The sequence below is a fragment of the Hydractinia symbiolongicarpus genome, chromosome 2 (assembly GCF_029227915.1).
Source record: "Hydractinia symbiolongicarpus strain clone_291-10 chromosome 2, HSymV2.1, whole genome shotgun sequence".
In the NCBI taxonomy this organism is placed as follows: Eukaryota; Metazoa; Cnidaria; class Hydrozoa; order Anthoathecata; family Hydractiniidae; genus Hydractinia; species Hydractinia symbiolongicarpus.
This window is the reverse complement of record NC_079876.1, coordinates 31138081-31159205: the sequence shown is the minus strand read 5'-3', so window position 1 is coordinate 31159205 and position 21125 is coordinate 31138081. Positions and strand designations below refer to the sequence as shown.

Genomic DNA, 21125 nt, shown 5'->3' with positions numbered 1-21125 from the left:
AGTGGTTCGTGGCTACCACTTTTTTTAATAAGAGAAATTGGTCCTTTGAAATGACCAGTCACACGCCTTTATAAATCGGTAAATGTCATTATTATAATGAGAATTATGCACTTAACAAGATAAATATAAACAATAAATTCTTTCACATCCTTCCCCTTTCTTTCACAAAAGTTTATTATGGGTTTATTATGTTCCCAGCTAGATAATACATAGAACTGAGAAAAGTAATTTTAAGGCAAACTTAGCGTCAGAATGTTATGCAACAGTGCTCTTGTACTGGTAAATTGTGAGATAACCATCCGGGCTTCTGTCAGCCTTGCCGTCTGTTTATGCTGCCCCTGGTAGCAAACAAAGGCGAAATAGTAGTCAATGATCATCCTTCTTTTAGCTTAAAAGAAAAGAAATGTTAAATTTACTTTTATTGGGTGAGTAAAATAAGATAACAGAGACTGAGGTCAATATCGATGACGTCATAATCATATGTCGTAGACGATTTGTATTTTCCAAGTTTTTGCGCATGCGTACACTTTTGTCCTCAAAATAGCGGTTTTAAACGACAGTGGCAGCCGATAGTACTCAACATGCAGCCACCCGGTTTGACACGCAACGGCTTATATTTTAAGATATAGTTGACTTAATTTTCCACGGTACGTTTCTCATGTGATACTAAATTGTTTTTTGTAAGAGTTTGTTAATGGAGGTGAGATCTCGGCAAACCAAGCTAGCTGTTTTGCAAGGCTGATTTTTTTCTTGTGAGATACCCCTAATTCTCTCACAATTCCGTGTGAATACTAGTGTATGGATTAGTTGTTACGTTATTACAGACAATCGTCATTATGGCATGGTTATAAATTGTAGTGTCAGAATTTTATCACAAGTTCTTTAATACCACTAATATTCGCGCGGATATCGAGCATCATTACGCTATGTACAACGTAGAATTTTGTTCATTTGTACTTCTTCACACAATTTCCCGCAACATAAAAATAATACCCGCGAAACGTTATTTCTACTCGCAAAATTTAATGACACTTTACTAAACACCTTTAAAGAATGGAGAAATAGTTAATCCTTAAAAGTACTATTTCTACCTCCATGAAAGTACTAACAGAGTTTTAGTAGAAATCTTAATAACAAAGTGAAGTTTACATTAGTTGAAAACGAAATTTAACATTAGTTTTTTGGAGAATTTGATTTCTGAAGCTCGTAAATAGGGAATTCGTTGGCATTTTTCTACTGGAAAGTCCCGACGCATCGCATTCTTGTCCCCAGAGCTCTTTGAGCTTTGGGGACGAGAATGGACGCACAGGATTTTTACCCGAAATATGACATACTGCCTGAAAAGACTTCAAAAATAAAGTTTGTCCGTTTATCGTAAACAGGTGGAGCTGAAATGCGCTATTTTCTGCTTTTTATTTGTCTAGTTCATTCTGTTCGACATTTTATATGCCCTCTATGTATAGAATTTGGGCACGTGTGTTCCTAGTTGCAAGAAACAAGTTCTAATGCGAGATCATGAAAACCTGACAATAGCTTGTAGAAGTCTTTCTGGAGCATTATAGTGATCTTACAAAAGGTAGAAGTCAAGTATTGATGTAAAGTCGTGAATTAAACTCATCTTCAGGACTTGTTAGGATTTTTTAAATTCGGATTGTCAAAATATAAAAAGCCTAAAAATTGCTGAGGGCTCTTAATCTTGAGTATCAAAAAATGCCTCCAGCCGGTCGTACCATGTCTGAAAAGTGACAGTATGTTTAGGCATTAAAAAATTTGAGAAACTAAACATTTGAATAATGCTATAAAAAATTGTAAATTATAAAAGGATAAAAAAATGTACATATGTAAAAAAAAACAACATTTCCTTTATATTACTTACTCGCTCGTTCGTTGATTTGCAAAATGTGACAAATTTCGCAAGAAAGGTATCCTGGAAATATTGTTGACATCAGCAATTAATACAGATTGTTGTTTTTCATCGCACATCCGTTTGTTCATCCCCAACAGCTCACTACCAGGTAGTATGTTAGTGATGTACAATATGATTTTTGCTAATCACACACCTTTCATAGAAAAATTGGAGTTGCTAGAAATACAGTTAAAGAAGAACTAACTAAAAACTTACATTTGTAATTTTTTTATTTAAAACATTTTTACATATCACGAAAACAACACGGCATAAATTTTTTTGCGTCTATATTTTGTCCCCAAAGTAGATAATTACCTTAACGGTTATCTATGGCAGCTAAAAAAAAATATATTTCGGCAGCTAAAAAATATTTCTCGGGTGTTAAAAATATTTCTCGGTACTTAAAAAAGATTTCTCGGCAGCTATAAAAGATTTCTTGGCAGCTAAAAAATATTTCTCGGTACGTAAAAAATATTTCTCGGCAGCTAAAAAAGATTTCTTGGCAGCTAAAAAAGATTTCTTGGCTGCTAAAAAATATTTCTCGGTTGGCCCTTCTTGGCTTCCATAATTATCGAACAAACTTTCAGTACAACTCATTACGCATTATCATTTGAACTGTTGTTTTCGAAACTAGGAAAGTACAGAAAAAACATTAAATTCAAATAACGTAATACTAATATTTTTCAAGTGATAACCTAATCTCTGAGACTATATTTATGACAGTGAAACATTATGTTATTCGGTGAAAGATATTTATTTCAAAACGAATGAAATTACTTCCACACAATCACAGTTAAGCATTCCCTCGCTTCGTTCATTCAGAATGCATTTGTTTACATCCCCGCAGAATTACGTCACACAAGTTAGTAATTTGCCGAACAGAAAGGCCTCATCGACACTGTCATGGCGCCAAAGATAGTACCTTATCGACCCTTTTTACGCCGTCCGTTAGTGGTGTTAATTTTCGCTGGGTGGCGTAATTACGGCCGGCGTGAGAAGGGCCAAAAAAGTTGATAAAATTCACAAAAAGCCGCGTTAAATTTCTAAAGTCAATTTTTGCTTATGTATGGTGTTTCAGATAATTTTTCAGGCCTCATGTATGGTGTTTCAGGAGATTTTTTTTTCGATGATTTAATCCATTTTTCCTCCAAATTACTATGGCTGTTCAAATCTATTATTTCATATTTTGTTCTGTTACTTTTTGTTAATTTCTTAAATATATTTTGATTGGAATTGGCAATTATGTTTTCAAGCTATAGATAAATTTATTTTGCAATTATAAAAATGATGCAGGTTAATATTTCTTTAAATATAACCCAAAAATGGCTTAAGCAAAAAAACAAAAACAAGTCGCCTTATTACCAAGCTCCGTTTTTTAGAAAAAAGAATGAGCAACAATAATCCTGACGAAAGTTCTAAAATAAATGCTAATTCGGGCTAAGCACTGTACAGATAAACAACATCACACATCCATAATAACAATACCCTTAAGGTAAAACACCCCCCTGAAAAAAATAAAAATGTGATTTTTTTTGTGTGTGTTTCTTTACTCAAAATATATTGTATATTCCAATTCTAAAAACCGTTTTTAGATATCTTTTACGGTTGTAAAGAAATTCTGATTTTTCTAGAGCCTAGTATCAAGTAAAATGACTATAAATTTTTTTTTTTAAGTAAATTAGTGGGCCAGAGACTCTATAATAGCAAGATTTCGACACCCCCTAACATCCTCATGCCCACTTTGTTCATTGTTTTTTTGGCCGTAGTTTAGGTCTTAAACCTTGTTACTTAGTTTGATGGGTCCATTTGGTGGTAAGAGAGAGAGAGAGAGATTATTGAAGACAACTGTGAACTAGAAATTAAAAAAAAACCATTACGCAAGTTGCAAGCAAAATTGAAATTAGCCAACAGTTGACCCTAGTCCTTTTTGTTTCCATTTGATATAATACGGCGAGGAGCTAACATCTTACTGCAGCTGATATCTTGGAATACACTAAAACTGAATATCATAGACGTAGAAAACCCTGGGGACGAGGTTGTATAATAAACTCACCGCGGAACAACAACAACTCGTTGTGCAAAAGTAGTTATTTTTTCGCAAAAACGCAATATATATATGCGGAATATTTCTATTCAGAAGGTACAAGAAATTTAGATCGCGCAAAACTAAACAAAAACGATAACTAAGAAATTTCGTAAATCTCTTTTACACAGAATTATAAAATTAAATATTGATAATAATCACAATATTGTCAGTGGTGGCCGACGTAAATCCAACATTGATGAAGCTTTTAGCGCCAAAAATCCATGCAAAGTTATACTTTTATAAAGTTAAAACCCTTTTTTGAAAGAAATTCAATACATCGAGTTGTACAATCCGTAGTGTGCGAAAATGTCACTAATTAAGGGGATGCGCTTCGTCAGGTACACTCTTTCAACTGAAAAATGATACTCGGAATGTAGGTAATAATAGAGAATTTTGCGTTAAAGATTTCGGAGATGAAAAGGCGAACGAAGCAGCTTGTGGGTTCTTCTTTTTCGCGTAAAAATAACGGCACTAGTTATGAAAAACATTTAGAGCCAAATTTTCTAAAATACAAATATATATCATTTTTTGGGACAGAGTGCTCAAAAAGTGTTTACTAGATACAATATGCTTGATATAATTAATAAAGTCATGCAACTCTGTTTACTTTGAGGGTTGTCTTCTTCGGGGGATTGGTAGTTCAGTCGGTAGAGCGTTCACTTCATATTCATGTGGGTTCAATCCCACATAACAGTTGTTCCTTATTGAACAGAAATTTAAAAGGTTTCTGTAGCTTTTTAACACTCTAGAACTGTCTATGTTGTCCCTCCTGGAAAAAAATTGACAAAGTAAATTTATTGGAATTAATGAGGCTAACCACAAAAAATATAGATCACTACTTTTTGTAGCCAATACAACAGAATTGAAAGCACTGTTTTGCATTTGGAAAGTCAATTTGCTCAAGGTTGCCCTCATACTTATGGCTTTTTTGGCCAGATGACACGCATACTAACCATACTGAACACAAAAGTTACAAAAAACATAAAATTTGATTAAGGTGTATTATGTGGTTTCACATTCTTAAAGGGTCCATCAAGAGTAGTTTTTACGTATCATAACTTAGCTATACCACATTATTGTAAGCTCATGGAACAATGCAAAAACATAGGATCGTAAAGAAAATCATGAAGCTCTAAATTTTTTTATGTCCTTTTTTATGTCCAAACTTAATCTCCCAAAAACAATAATTACATTAACGGTTGCCACCATTGTCGAACAAAAATCCAATTGGTCATTTGTGACTTCACACGTCGTACATAAGCTTACTTCTTTAAAAATTTATTGCTAGGTTCGAGTGTTGAAGAATTTAAAAACATGCGAAAGTAGGTAAACAAAGTAGAACTTCCAGGTAAAGGCACCGTTTGATGAAATAGTTCGGATTTAGAACATATATCAGTTAAAAGACGCTAGTAGCAAAAGTACAAAAGTTTTTAACCACAAATGAGCAAATACCTTAAAGAATAAAGAGGTATTTTTCCCTGTTAGTTTTGCATTGGTGAATTAAATTTATTTCCACAATGCAACAAAAAAAGAAGCAACTTGAGTTTTAGGAAATATTTAAAAATTGTATAATAAAATTTAAAAAGAAAGAGTTGTGTTAATCATTATGAATTGAATTTTCTTCTTCCGACTACCTAGCTAGCTAATGATTCGAAAGACGGGGGGTAGGGGGTACAAAGCCAACCTATTGGCATTTTTAGTTACTTTTCATTAGAGCTGCTTGGTCCAAACTTACCTACCTTTTCGTGAAAAAAATATCAGTCATATCTCCTTAAGCTGATTTTAAATTATTTTCTTCTATCGAAATTTTGAGAATCTAAAACCGCTCTTTTCAAAAAAACCCATGGAAGAACACAAGAACAAGGAGACCCAGAAGCAGAAAGTACGAACAGTAAAACATAGGAGTCATTACAGAAAAAAAGAAACATGTATTTATTGTATCATAATCAACTGTTGAGCAGCCAGTACGAGCAACCCCTACTCCAGTCGTATCATCTTCTCCCACCACTGTTACTCCGGACCAAGTATCTTCTCCAAAACTAAACGTAAGCTCTTCTTCGAAGAAAGTACAACCAATAACAATTGCCACTCATATTAAAAACAAATCTTTAACTGGCTACAGAATTATAGACTTGAAGATTTTAGCCGATGTGTTCAACGTCATGGTGTGTCCGTCTTGTAAAGAGAATTGTTTATGTTTTACAGAAAATGCAATACGTAAAATTCTAGAAACAATAATAAAAGTTACAACATTAATAAAAGATTTGTTTATTCTATGACATCGTGTTGACAAGGATATGGTGGCATCGAAAAATTTTGTTCCCTAATGGACATACCTAAAGCAATGACTCAAAAGAATTATGATAAACTTGTGTCAACAATAGTTCCATTTGTAAAAGAGGTTGTAGAGGAAACCTTCCAGGACGCCGCCACAGACTTCCACTAAAAAACTTCTAATACGCAAAAAATTCTTGACATTGGGGCATCAAATGATGGTAGCTGGCAACGTAGTGGCTATTCCTCAATGAATGCGTTTGTTGCTACACTCTCTATTGACAATGGTAAGGTACTGGACATTGAACCCATGATAATAATGTGAAAATCATGCAACAAACACCAGTCGTTAAAGAAATCTGATCCGGTCAAATATGCACAGTGGAAAGCTTCTTATGTTTGTAACCGCAACCATCAAGGATCTGCGCCTGTAATGGGAATGACCGGTACCAAGCGAATCTTTAGTCGTTCTGTTGGGAAACACCAAATGAGGTATGTTCACCTATACAGTGATGGAAATAGTAAGAATCATATAGTGCTGTCAAGAATGTATATGAGGACGTCACAGTTCAAAAGTTAGAGTGTGTTGGCCATGTGCAAAAACAGGTGGGCACTAGGCTCCGAAACCTGAAAAAAATGTTAAAGGCCTTGGCTGGAAAGGGAAACTGACGAATCTTACGATTACACAGATTACAAAACTATTATGGGATTGCAATCAGGTCAAACAAAAATGAACTTGAAGGAATGAGGAAAAACATTTATGCATCATTGTTCCATGTAGCTTCTTCTGTAGACCATAACTACCACAGCCACTGTCCTAAAGGTGCCGACAGCTGGTGCACGTTTGAGAGGGACAGAGTAAGTGGTAGCAGCACTCATAAACCAGGAGCAGGTTTACCTTTAAAAGTTATTGCTGAAGTGAAACCAATATGCAATGACTTAATAATGCTATAATAGACCCATCCATATACGCATATTACCCTGTTCCAAACTACATCCTAACTTTGGTTTAAATAAAAACTTTGTTAAATTTTGTTTGATGTTTATCATAACATTTAAAAAAAATATTATTCATAACTATTCTTTGCAATTAGCATAGTAACATTTAACAAAATTAAATGGCCCGTGGATAAATCCAAAGAGACTAGCCGTAGGACCCGACGCCAAAACGCCGGGTTAAAGCACAAGTAGATGTGTGAACCCGTGTTTAACGCCCAGTGGAGCGCTTAATACGACTAGTAAACTGTGCCACACATCTAGGTGGCCTCTGAGTACGGATATGCCGTATGTCTTAATCACGTGACGCACATAGTACAACTATTGTTACCATGTCATAGCAGAAACAATCTATCAATATTACTTTATTTTATGGAATAATTTTTTGTGTGTAAAAAATTAATCGTGACACCGGGCTGAGCGCTCAGTACAAGTACTGTCCATACTCAAAACCTTTATCCCTGTCTCTGTTTAAATAAAAACATAGGAAACAGCCTGTTGTTACCCCACCCAGCTAAATTTCCATTTTGTTCGGGCTTTGCCGTGATTTTAAAATTAACCAAAACACACAGTCGTAACTGCCATAATTTTCTGAAAAAAAGCTGCACGCAACCATTTTGAACAGAATACGGGTATTATTGAAGCGATAAAAATATCAAATATAGTAAAGAAATATTCTAACTAAATTGGGTAGTAAACAATTTTGGTGTTCGTCTTATACATAAAAATGACAACTTTATGTGTATTTAACTGATAGACGTCCCCAACCTCGAACCCAGGGCCTGTAGCGTTTTTTATATGAAGAAAACGCTACAGGCCCTGGGTTCGAGGTTCCAAAGCCCCAAATTGAAGAAATAAGTGTTGTGTTTGTGCATGTCTGTCCAAACTAAAAGTTATGCGACAAACATGATTATACATTTTTTTTGCCAAACATATGTTACAATATGGTAAGTAATAGCAAAGAAACAGCGGGGTAAGCCACAAGTCCAGGCGTGAGCCGGCAGTGAACACTCTGTGGAGCGCCTAATAACAGCCGTGGAACGCTTTAGTACAGGTATGCAGTCTGTTATAAATCATGTAAAGCGCATACACCATTATAGTGTTGCGACTGAAACGTATTTTTCAAAAAATCACTTTCCCGCAACGATAGCTGAAATAAAAACAGAGTTTACAAACCGTTGTTACTCTGTCATAGCAAAAACAGTCGATCAATATTATTTTATTTTGGGGAATAAGTTTTTGTGAAAGTTAAAAAAATGAATCATGACACCGAGCTGAGCGCTTAGTACAGTTAAAAGCGTTGCACATGCGTATAGGGATAACACACTTTTAAGAAAAAACTTTCTCGCAGACTCTATTTAAATAAAAACACAAGAAAAAGTTCATTGCTAACACCGGGCTGAGCGGTTAGCCCAAGTAAAGAGTGTTGCATATCCATACAGACGTGATTCCCAGAGAATCTTCAAAAACTAATTGTCACAGTGGGCTGACCTCTTAGTACAGATAAACCACATCGCACATTACGCATAGGCGTAACACCTTTTTCAAAAAACAGTCCGTTGTTAACAGTGGGCAAAGTGCTTAGTACAGTTAAACAGGGTTGAACAGGCGTAAAGGCGTAATACCCTTTTCCAAAAAAACTTCACTGCAACTTTGGTTCACATAAGAACACAGGGAACAGCTTGTCGTTACTCGTTCAGCTAAAACAATTGTTCAGCCATTTTATTTGCAGAAAAGGTTTTCAGGAAAATAATAAATGCTTCCTAGCTAACTGCATTTAACATAAGAATTATTGCTTAGGAACACTTTTGTAATCAAACTACATTTTACACTTTCACTTTTTAAGGAGCTAGCTAAATAGTCACAGCCTCAACATAGAAATGAATGTTGGCTAAGATAAAAAGGTCTAATAACAAACAGAATAACAATAAGTTAGGTTCTAGCTAAGCTAGCTAACCTCCAAAATCTTCATTTCTAGCTAAACATCCTAGAACTGGTGCGTTTAAGATCTGTATGTGGCTAAAAATATGAGAATATATTTATCCTAACATTGAAAACAAACAGAAAACAAATATTACAAAAATATAAAGCTTTCAGAGGATGAAAAAGTCAAACGAACCTTATAGCTTGACCATACACGACCATTTTTAAAATCAAAATGGCCTTCGTTCATTCAGCCGCGAAAATCTTGGATTGTTTTTTTTAAGAATCAAAATGGCCTTCGTTTATTTAGCTGCGGAAATATGTTGAATTGTTTTTTAACTGAAAATCTTGGATTCTTTCTAGTCGCAAAAATCTTGGATTGTTTTTTTAAAGAATCAGGCGTCCTGATTAGTATACTACGCGCGAGCAGTGAAAACCAAAGTCGCCAAAAATATATCGCATTTGGTATTGGTGCGCATTTTAAAAATTTTGTGCTTCCGCCACGGGACACGGCTTTCGCGGACACACAGACAAAATACGGCTATTATTATAGAGACTAGTCGTTAGCCCGTGGAAAAACCCACAGGGTCTCTCGTCCTTTAAATTAACCCGTTGCAACAAAGTGGACAGAAATATATCGCATTTGGTAATGATGCGCATTTAAAAATTTCGTGTTTCCGTTATGGGACACAGCTATTATTGAAGAGATATATTCCATAAAAAGATTAGTTGAATTTACAAAGGTCTATGTGAGAGTGTGCATCTAAAAATATTTGCAAATGTTTATAAGATCGGTCTTTAATAATTTTGTTTTTACATTTTGCTTAAAAAGAGTTGAGTCTGTTTTAATATCATCAGATAAAAATTTATTCCATAGGTATGGTCCCCTATGCTAATTGAAAACGTGCAAGATTTTAAATTAAATCTTTGGCACTTGAAAATTATTTTTTGAAAATCTAGTATCATATTTATGTTGTTTTAAACTAAATTGGTTAGTAAACAATTTTGGTGTTATGTTTTGTTTCATCTTGTACATGAAAAGTAAATCTTGATGCATATGTAATTAATAAATGTTCAAAGCCCCAATTTGAAGAAATAAGTGTTGTGTTGGTGCATATCTGTCTAAACCGAAAATTATGCGACAAGCATGTTTTTGTTTATTATACAACTTTTTTAAATTATTTACATTGTTACTTGCCCAGGATATATTACAATACGTTAAGCAGCTGTGTATAAAAATATAGGTTTTTTAAGCAATGGAAATTTAAGTTTCGTTTGGCCTTATATAATATTCCTAAGTTTTTAGAGATTTTATTTTCAAGAGCATGTATGTGTTATCCAAAATTGAGCCAAGGAATCTTACTGTTTCTCATCCCTTTATGCATACATTATTATTTTTAGCAAAGGTAGTTAGAGTGGGTATTATCAGTTTTGTAACAGAATTAGAATAATACGTATTTGGTTTTACTTATATTGAGTGAGTTTATTTGCTTTACCATTCGATTAACTGTTTGAAAAAGATATTAAATGTTAGTATGAGAGTAAAAAAGATTAGTATCGTCAGCAAATAGAATAAATTTCAACATATTGGAAGAATTGTGTAAGTCGTTTGTGTAAATCAAAAACAGTAAAGGTCCAAGAATGGATCTTTGTGGAACAAACACTTTATTAGTTGAAAGGGCGTCGTTGTATTGTCGAATGCCGTGCATTGTTTTCGTTTATTAGTTGAAAGGGCGTCGTTGTATTGTCGAATGCCGTGCATTGTTTTCGTTTATTAGTTGAAAGCGCGTCGTTGTATTGTCGAATGCCGTGCATTGTTTTCGTTTATTAGTTGAAAGGGCGTCGTTGTATTGTCGAATGCCGTGCATTGTTTTCGTTTATTAGTTGAAAGGGCGTCGTTGTATTGTCGAATGCCGTGCATTGTTTTCGTTTAGTCAAATAATTTGTAAACAATTTTAAATTGTTGTCTTGAATACCGTAGGATTTTAGTTTAGATAAAAGAATGTTATGATTTACAGTATCAAAAGGCTTTGTGAGAACAATGAATACCCCTAGGGTAAACAACCTGTGATTAAAGGATTCTAATAATTCACTTAACAATTCTATGGCCCGCTGAATGACTTTTTTGAAAACCGAATTGTTTGTTATATAAAATATTGTTTTGCCCTAAATGGCCGTACAGACGGTTATACATTATTCTTTCAAGAATTTGCGAAAAGCATGGCAAAACTGAGATAGGTCTATAATTAGTGAAATCCTGATTTAAAAACTGGTATCACTCTAGCATTTTTTAGTTGATCTGAAAACTGTCCATACTCTAAGAAAAGACTAAAATCACTTAAATAGGTAATCCAAATTCTGGGAAGTTCTTCACTTATATTTTTTACTTTTTCTTAACTTTAGATGGAAAAAAATATATTTCCTTTAACGCATAGCGGACTGCAATTGCCAACTCTTCCTTCTTGATGCACATTTGAGGGGTTTTGAAGTCATTATGTTCAGTTGGATGACTTGGATTTCTTGTGTAATTGGACATCGGACCATACACATAATCAGCCTTGTTATAGCGTTTTGGACGGGTGGTGGCTTTTCCAGTGCGGTTATACTTCACAACACATCTCCATTCGTCTCTGTCTTTTTGTAAGGTATAAATCTTTAGGTGGTTTATTACTTGGTGGCAAAGCGGGTTTGCCAAAATTAAACTTGAAAGAAAGCCAGAATTGATCCAGCATCATGACAATACTTCAGAGCATAATGTTTCGCATCTTCGAAATTCGGTGTCAAGTAGAAACCATACCCATCAGAGAAATCCTGCTTTTCTTTTCCTTTGCTCAAGTCTATCCCCATATCAAAGATAGATTGAGCTGCCTTGTGACTTGTACCGTGATACCAATATCCATCTTCACATGGAGTGGCGATGTGCGAAAATCTTAAATTCGTCGTAAAAAATTTACTGTGTTCATTTCGAACATTTACGAATACTATGTTACGATATTCTTCGTCATTTTCGCGTGGCTGTTCTGTGGTATTATATTTGTCCGGTTTCTCAAATTTTTCTTCTATCTTTTGTGGTTGATGTGGATATGGATCAGTAGGCAACGTATCATTCAAGAAATCTTGATACCGTTCCACACAATAGAATAATCTCTGATTTTCGAACAGGTCGATTCTGCGAAGCCATTGTGATAGTTCCGAAGCTTTCTCTTTTGAAAATCCAGAGCGCTCAAGTACTTCTTCCAGTTTATCTTTATCAGGTACATCTTCTTCACCATCTAGGTTGTCTTCAAGAATTCTTTTAACATAGTACATATTGGTTTGGTGGTCTGGAATATTGGATTGGCACTGCTTAACGTTTTGTATTAAATCTTCTTTCAAACCAAACATTGTTTTCAGTATTGAAAACTCATCCGTGTCAACTTCTGCTGCTAAGACATAAATCTAATGAATAAATATTATCATTAGGACGCAACTCCAACGTGATTGGCTAAGATTGGAGACATAATACATCATCTTATATTTTACATGTAAAATATGCTCGCCCAAAATCTGGGGAGCGGAAATGTTTTTAGTAAAAAATATTCGAATTTCTAAAATAATTTTTTAATGTTATCAAAACGAAAATTTGAAAACAAAGCTTAATTTGTGACATGCAAATGTAATTTTATTGTCTGCAATAATTTTTTACGACGGGTAATAAATATCTCTATATAAGAATGTTCCGTTTTTTAAAAACTGAATTTTCAAAAGAAGCAACGATAAGTTAATTTACGAGTTACGCTGTTGGCATACGTAAAATTTTCCTCTAACATCTATAATCTACATTGTCATGATCAAGAAAAGAATTTGTTCTTACTTAGAATTTTCGTCCTCTTTTTTAACCTTTTTTCGCTTAGGTTCTCCCACTTCTGGCACTTGCACTACCACTAAAGGCGGTGATGTGCACGTGGTCGCCATTCTGGTTTCTCGTTGATGCAATATCTCTGTCATGATAACCTAAAAGAGAGGTTAAGTTAATATTTAAGAAATTTCTTGTTTTTCAGAAGTTTCTTATTTTTGCTCTTGTTCTTGATCTTGTTCAACGTTTAAGGTTCAAAAATGATATCGTAAAAAAATATTTTTCACAAACTACATAGTCGCTGCTTCTAAAAATGAGACTCAATTGAATTTTTTTTTCATCCTTTATTAATTATTGAAAATTATTGAAAATTTGCTAATTAAAGCTATTTCCCCCTAACGTTTTCACTAATAACGACCTTAGGGATGCTTAACTTTGACAATTATTCATTTAAAATCTAACCATTTAAAGACCTCAATCGGTTAGATTTTGGATGAATAATGGTCAAAGTTAAATAATGCTTCCAAAAATGTTAAACCCAATCGCGTTCCCAGTGCTCTTCTGACCCAATGATATTCTGAAGGGATATCTCCGTAATGTAAAAAACCCTTTGCACGGACTTGTTTGAACCTCTTTCTAAGTTTATTTAAAATTAAAAAATGGGATTTCGTAAAAACATCATAATTTTCCGTTGAAATCACCTTTTTTACTTTCATCCAAACCGAGGGACTGTTTGTATAGATAAACGGGAATTGTATTTCCCATATAAACGGAAGTTCCCTCAGTAAGAGTAATAAATTTAACAATTTTTACAATTTTTTCTCATACAACAATTCCTTACCATACTGGCAACACACTTATCCGCCGCTAACCTGTGAAAATTCTACGCATGCAGCCATTAAGAATACGCAGAATACGGCTATAAGTTAGTCGTTAACATGTGAACAATCGGGAATCATTACATAAATGCTGCATTTGTTATATCGGCAAAAATTATTACATGCATTCTTAACATCAAATCGGCTTGTGTGACAGAACGTGTATTATTGACATAACATGTTCCCGTTTCACGCATATTTTTTTATCTTTTTGCGAATTTTTTACACTTAATGTTTCGCGACCTGTTTTCAGTATCTTTTTATAAATTGCACTGAATATAGGTACTTATATGGAGTAAGGGTAATTCCCATAATTACAACAAATTTGGGAATATGGAAATAGAGGAAATTGAATTTTTTAAATTTTCAACTGAAATCACATAAGCAAAAATTCTTTAATCTGAAATAAATAGAAAGAAATTATGTGCACTTAGCATAAATCTCTCTCGAAGTTTATTTGTATCCGATAAAGTAATCGCAATGTAAACATTGTTTAACCCTATTCGGTCCGGGGGGGGCGGATTCCGCCCTCCCTGACGGTTTTTTTTTAATAACTCCTGATTGCTTTGTTATATGGCTATGATACTTACTGAGTTTTAAGATTTATCTATTAGACACCTGCATGTAAATTTTTTAGGTCCCATACCTTTCAGAGGCTTTGATATTGGCCATTACTCGAAACTACCCCTAAAAATCTCTATGAAATCCTTATAATGGAGAAAATATAATAACTCCTGTTAGGATTATCCTTAGAACTTGAAACTTGCAACACAAATTTGTTTCATTAAGAAGAATCATTTTGAATAATTTGAACACGTGACTAATCCGATTTCCCGATTTTGTCAGATTTTACCCGAAAATCGGAAAAAAACGGATTTTCTGGCAATTTTTGGCAATTTTTTATCCGATCCATGTAAAAACCGGAAGATATGTTAAATAACTTTTATTTAGCCTTCAGAAACTTCAAACAGAATGTAAAAATTCGCTCTAGAACAAAAGTAATTATATTTTAAGCAGATAGTGGCATTTTTAAAAATTTTTAAGCTTTTGATAACGTCACAGAAAATGTGCTGACGCAAGCAAAATTTTTTTGGCGCCATTTTGTTCCTTTTATGACGTACTATAAGTGTGCCAAGTTTGATTCAATATGATCAACCCTATGAAAAGTTATTGAGGGGGGGGGGGGGGGGCGGAATCCGCCCCCCCGGTCATAGTATGTTCGAAAAACCCCGGACCGAATAGGGTTAAGCTAAATTTTAAGTTATTTTTTTGCTACCCAGTATTCACGATCTTCTAGTATTCTACATTCCTTGGCCAAGGCTTTGTGCTATGACCAAAAGCATTTTGAATTCTTGTTGTACGAATCTTGTCCTTTGGCTGTGCCTGTGGGGAAATTCTTTTAAGGTTGGCTTGCTTGTGGGAACTCCAGAGTAGTTTATGTTATAGTATACTTGATATAAGGTAAGAATTATTGTATTTTGATTAGCTAGCTGGTGTTTTTTAGCAGACCAGCACATGTCTTTGTCTATTCACCAAGAAGCTAGCTAAGCTATAGCTAGAATAGGGAAAGCTAGCTAGCTAACTACCAGAAAAGCAAAGTTTTTGTTGTGTTAATAGTTAGCCAACAGACGTAGGTAGCTACCCCTTTTTTCTTCATGCCCACATGAAACGGAGTTTGCTAACTTAGAGCAGGCAAATGGTAGTTCATGTTGAATTTTTTGCTAACGAGAAATAAATTGATTAGAAAGGCTAATGTTTAAATACTTTCATAGACTATAAGAACAAAATTATGAGTCTACAATTGCTATATAATACAATTAAAGAACACTTGAGGGTGAAAAAGCGGAAAATCTGCTGAAATTTAGAAGTTACTATAAAAAACCTGACCCTATTAAAATGAAAGCATCTTTAAACTTGCAAGAAGGAATGTTTTTTCGTCTTTCTGGTGATATTTCACTGAAATTGTGGTTTACCGATGTTGTACAAATTTTTGAAGAAGTATAACTAAAAAAATCAAATATTTTCACAATTAATAATAATTTTTGTATTAGTCTTTCTCACTGTGAAATATGTTGTGAACACTGTGAATAAAATCATGTATATTTCTGTCATATATATACGTTATCTTTCCTGGTGGTTTTAAAATTAGATAATCTTTCAATGTTTTTAACGTTTGAAATGCAGCCTATAATTATTCTTTTGATGTTCTTAATTTACCGTAAATGATGAAATAGCATGTGGAGAGGAAGCTTATTTAATTTCCTCCATTACAGGGATCGCTTAATTGGCAGGGCAGTTAATTAAGTAGTAGTGCTTACTCAGCAGGGGGGGTGATTATTCTGTAATTTACGGTGTTACCGTAATTTGATAATTTCTACAGAGTGTAGCACTTGGAATTTTTATATTTTTTAATATATTTATTAAAAAAAATTGTAGTCAAGCTTCACAAAGCCTTAGAATAATGTTAACATGTTCTTAGATTTTAATACTTATGTTCTTATATACTTTGTTTCGTCCTCAGAACAAAAGATACTTACGCTGGGATTACTTTGATCGCGTTGTTGTTCTCTGAGAATAATCTCACACTATATGACATATTTTAATGCCATACTTATTATCTCTGCTGATGGCGGAAATCTTCAACCCATCGGGCTTCTTGTTTCCAGTTTATTTAACAATATGCAACTCGTGTCAACAGCAATGTCATCTGATCCTGCACAAAAACATCCTTTTTCATCTTTTATTAGCTCTTCTGTCTTTGTTTTTGATCCAACTCAATTAAGTCAAGGTATAAAAAATTCCCTACAGCTGTGCATGTTACCTTAGGGGATTAATTTTTGCGTGAAGTATTTTAGAAATAAAATTTAAGTTTCCAGAGAACTAATTTTCGTGAAGGTGGTAAGTTTTATTAAACAGTACGTGTAAACCACTTTGCGGGAAGGGTGTACTGAAAATGATTATTAAAAAATATTAATGTACTAAAAATTTTATTTTGGAATTTTTTAAACCTGTTTTTTCTTTGGCATAGAGCTTGAAACATTGATCAAGAAAACGTATAGAATCGTGCGCTTTATAATAATAAACGGTTGAAGAGATATGAGGGCTTCAAGGTCTTTTGATGACGTCATTAACCCGATGGTTCCAAATCGGATTTGGAAACTCCGGTTTGGCCAAGTCCGCAGTTACCAATGCGGTGAAAAATGACTAACGTTAATATTAGTTTTAGATGCATTGCAATGACTTCATAATTGAGACATAATTTTTTCGCCGACATCAAAGGAAAATGAACAAATCCTCTTTGCCTGTCATAAACAAATGGAAACACCTGTCGTGTTATTATCAGTAAAGATTAGTTGTTAGATATCTGAAAGCAAACTACCTTCTTTAAATACATTCCCGAGAACTTTTGTCCTTTGAAATGCGAAATGCTTTAATTGCCACTGTCGCTATTCGCGAAAATATGTTTTCACTACTTTTTTTTAATCCTATTTTTACAATAATATATTTTCGCGAAATTATATTTTTTGAAGACTTCCTTTTAGCAGAATTTTTATATCTTAATAACAGTACAAGGAAAGACACCGGAAAGTGGTACTGCACGCATGCATACTGCTACAATTTGCAGTTTTTTGTAGAAATTAATATCACCGCCAACAATGCTGCCATTGGGCGTTTACTCTTTTGTATATATTTCCTTTTCATCTCATGTCATTTCCAGTTAGAAAAATAAGTTTGCACAAAGTGTGAATAAGATTTTAAAACGTTGAAAGAAAACATACTTTATTTCGCTCACTTCTTAATATTTCTCCACATATTCGAAAATAAAAATAATATAATTATGCACAAGAGTGGGCAACAGATGGTATTAACTCATTGAGCAACATATTCATTACAATCCTTCCAACAAGACGTCTCAAAACCTCACCAACGTCGATTGGTTTCAACCCTGGATTCTTATTCGGGTATCAATCGGCACGCAAAAAGACATTGCAATTCATTTTCATCACTGTCTTCTATGTACATTTTCCTGATAAAATATGTAATCGATTTTCGCAGATTTTAATTCCGATGTTAAGGTTTAGTTAAACTAAGGACTTCGTTTAGAGACTTCACTTAAATAGACGTTTATAGCCTCTTTGGTCCAATCTAGTCCACAGAACTCTTTGACATAAAACCTCACAAAGCTCTGACGACGATAATGTTTTTAGTTTACATAATTTTAATTAAACCAAGATGGAACAGTCTAGCTCGATTCGGCGAGGTAAGGTACAGAATATTGGCGCTAATCTCCTAATTTTTCTTAGATTATGACCATTGTAGTGTCCTCTTTGTTGGGTATGTAAGATTAATTTCAGAAGAAGACTAGAAATAGCCCTGGCACCGAACAATCATCATCGCAATTTCATTGAGTGTCAAATTTACTATTTTCTGCCGCCTGCCGTAATATTACCGCGAGTTGTATATCGGAGAAATAAAAAAAATGGCGGAAACAGGGCAAAAACAATTGGAATGAACTAGAATAAAAATTGTTTGAAACTTTATTTTTTGGGACAAAATCAAAATCCGAAAGTATTTAGCAAAAGCGTTAGTTGTTTAAATATTGTATGGAGGGAGAAAAACAAGCAGGACAAAAACTTACAGTTGTATAGCGCAACAGACTTAAAACGTCTTACCAGAATTGTTAAGGCTGCCAAGAGGTACAAAATACAAGGAGGATACGCACAATATCATATATTTTGCAGCTAAATAATCATACAAAGAATTCGTTATACAGACATATGTAAAAGCAAATATAGACATATAACTAAAAAACTTACATGTCACCACATAAAGATCCAGTTAAAGAAAATAAAAACACTGAAAAACAATCACATAAAATTTTATTTTTTTTTTAATTCACCACATACAAAAAATATTTCTGATGAAGCATTGTTAGAAGCTAATGAACTGGTATTGTATTACGATTAAAACAAGTGGTGGATACTAGAGAACCATCCACAATAGCCTCCACAGTTCTGACAATACCCAAAATTATAAAAGGTATTGAGGAAAGATTTATTTCCAAAATTAATTTATATAACTTGTAAGAAACTATACAAGGCAAAGGGCAATGGTTCAATCCTTTTCGACAACACATATTGTGAAAAACTGTGGAAAGAACTGATTACAAACAATGCATTTTCTTCATTCACTTAATGCAGCTGCTGAGAAGTTCACCATATCTATTGACACTTCTAAAGCATTGCAAATAAAGATACATTTTTATATTGTATACTGATGAAAATATACGTTGGAAAAAATTTAGCCTGTTATAGAGGTTGAATATGACAGCTATGATTAAATGTGTTGCAAAAAAAGAGGTATGAGTATGCATGAAACTGACTAAAAATTCTGGGATGAATGCTACTATTGCATTGGTTTTTAATCAGCAGGGTACATGCTGGGATGCATAGCCAAATGTGAATAAATAACGTTCATTGGGTAATTCCTATGTTGTCTGCCTAGTTCGAAAGCTATAGAACGGAAAATCTGTTCATAGCGTGATGGAAGCCCACAAAAACTTTGTGTACGAATCTTTACATCCAGAAATATATTCCTTCTATTTGGTGAAACTTTTACTACGGCGCCTTTGAACATACTCAAATCTAGTTTTCAATTTTTAATCAATATAGTTAGGGATAAAGCAAGAACAAATCCCTGAATTCTGCTCCCCTAAATGTTTTAAAAATTTGCAAATTATAATTTTACACTCACTTAGTGAAAATTATGTCAATTTTAATTTTAAAATCAAAATAAGCATAATCTATTTTAAAAGCAGTTCTTTTCATATGACTTTCTAATCTAAGCATGGTCAATAATAGATTGCCAACTTTCCGATACTCACAATGCTTCCTGAAAGTGTCTACTACTGGAGTCAAACTGGGACTTAGGTAATGCTTGACAGCTTCTTTGAAAAAAGAAATACTTATTTTACACCTAAAATTGGAGATTGCCATACTTTTATAATAAATTTTAACATATATACTTATTTTGCATATGCATATACATAGATGTTAGTGAACTTTTTTTATATATGTATATGTATATGTAGCTATATATACTTACCACAGTTCCATACAGTGTGCTTTATCTACAATGATAGTAGCACATTTTTCTAATAAACTTTTGCTTGAAATAAATTCTTACCATCAAATGAAAGCAGAGGCTTAGGATGGGCAAACAGGAACTCAAATCTTCCATTTATTATGGGCGTATTTATATAGATGCTTTTGTATTTTTTTCTAACATATCTGTTTTCTCTACTGAAAACAAAGATTTTTGTTATTCTCGAAATTCGGTTAGTACCTTTGCTGTCATACTTCTTGTTGGTAGCACTTGAATTTAACGGGCTGATGACTATAACAATATTCTTTTCATCTTTTGCTAAAAGAAAATAAGGCAGTAGCTTATGAATAGGAGATTTCCCAAATCCAGTCGGTAACACTGCCAAAACATTACGACCCAGTAATAAAAACTCCGAACATGCGGTTAAACGAGAGAATTTAAAATGCCCACATACAGTGGTCATTTTCAGTCTGCGGTGCCAGGGCTATTTCTCCTCGCCGTTCGAGATTGTCAGAGAGAGAAAAAGAGCCCTGGGGACTAGGTTGCGTGACACCGGGCTGAGCGCTTATTTCAAGTAAACTGTATATTATCGGGGGAAAAAAGTCGGAAGAAAATTTCGTCAGGTTAAAGGGAATTTAAATCAATTTTCTTTTATTTATCTATGTATGTTTTTCATACAAAAACAACTACGGCAAAGTAAGTACACAACGGCAAAGTAAGTACACAAATCTGGTCCGAAACAATTATATTGTTTTTTGTACAGGTCGGGTATAAAAAATCGGGTAAAAGTACTAGTAGGGGAAAATATAATGGAGTGAAACTGTCGGTGAAAAATTAGGTCACTTGCAAAAAAATTTAGTCACTTTTCCCCGACTTTTTTTCCCCGATAAGGTAATACCCTACTCAAAACCTTTATCACTGTAAACAATTTTGGTGTTCATCTGATACATAAAAATTACAATTTGATGTATAATTAACTGATAGACGTTCAAAACCCCGAATTGAAAATGTTATGTTGGTGCATGTTTGCCTAAACTAAAAATTATGCGACAAGCATGATTATACATATTTTTTAATTATATATATTTTTTAATTATAAATATTTTTTAATTATATATATTT

At 33.8% G+C, this 21125-nt stretch overlaps 2 protein-coding genes across 2 annotated transcripts; both read right to left on the bottom strand.

Annotated features, from left to right (window-relative positions):
* Positions 1-10508: 10508 nt before the first annotated feature.
* LOC130630116 (uncharacterized) lies at positions 10509-12994 on the bottom strand. Its single transcript, XM_057443514.1, has 2 exons — positions 12962-12994; positions 10509-12623 (listed from the first exon to the last, which is right to left on the bottom strand). Exons 1-2 carry the CDS (start codon positions 12992-12994, stop codon positions 11883-11885), a joined length of 774 nt encoding a protein of 257 aa, XP_057299497.1. The 3' UTR covers positions 10509-11882.
* Positions 12995-19319: 6325 nt separating this feature from the next.
* On the bottom strand, positions 19320-20466 carry LOC130630115 (uncharacterized). Its single transcript, XM_057443512.1, has 4 exons — positions 20085-20466; positions 20004-20028; positions 19783-19874; positions 19320-19543 (listed from the first exon to the last, which is right to left on the bottom strand). The coding sequence occupies exons 1-4, from the start codon at positions 20464-20466 to the stop codon at positions 19320-19322; spliced, it is 723 nt and encodes a 240-aa protein (XP_057299495.1).
* Positions 20467-21125: the final 659 nt, after the last annotated feature.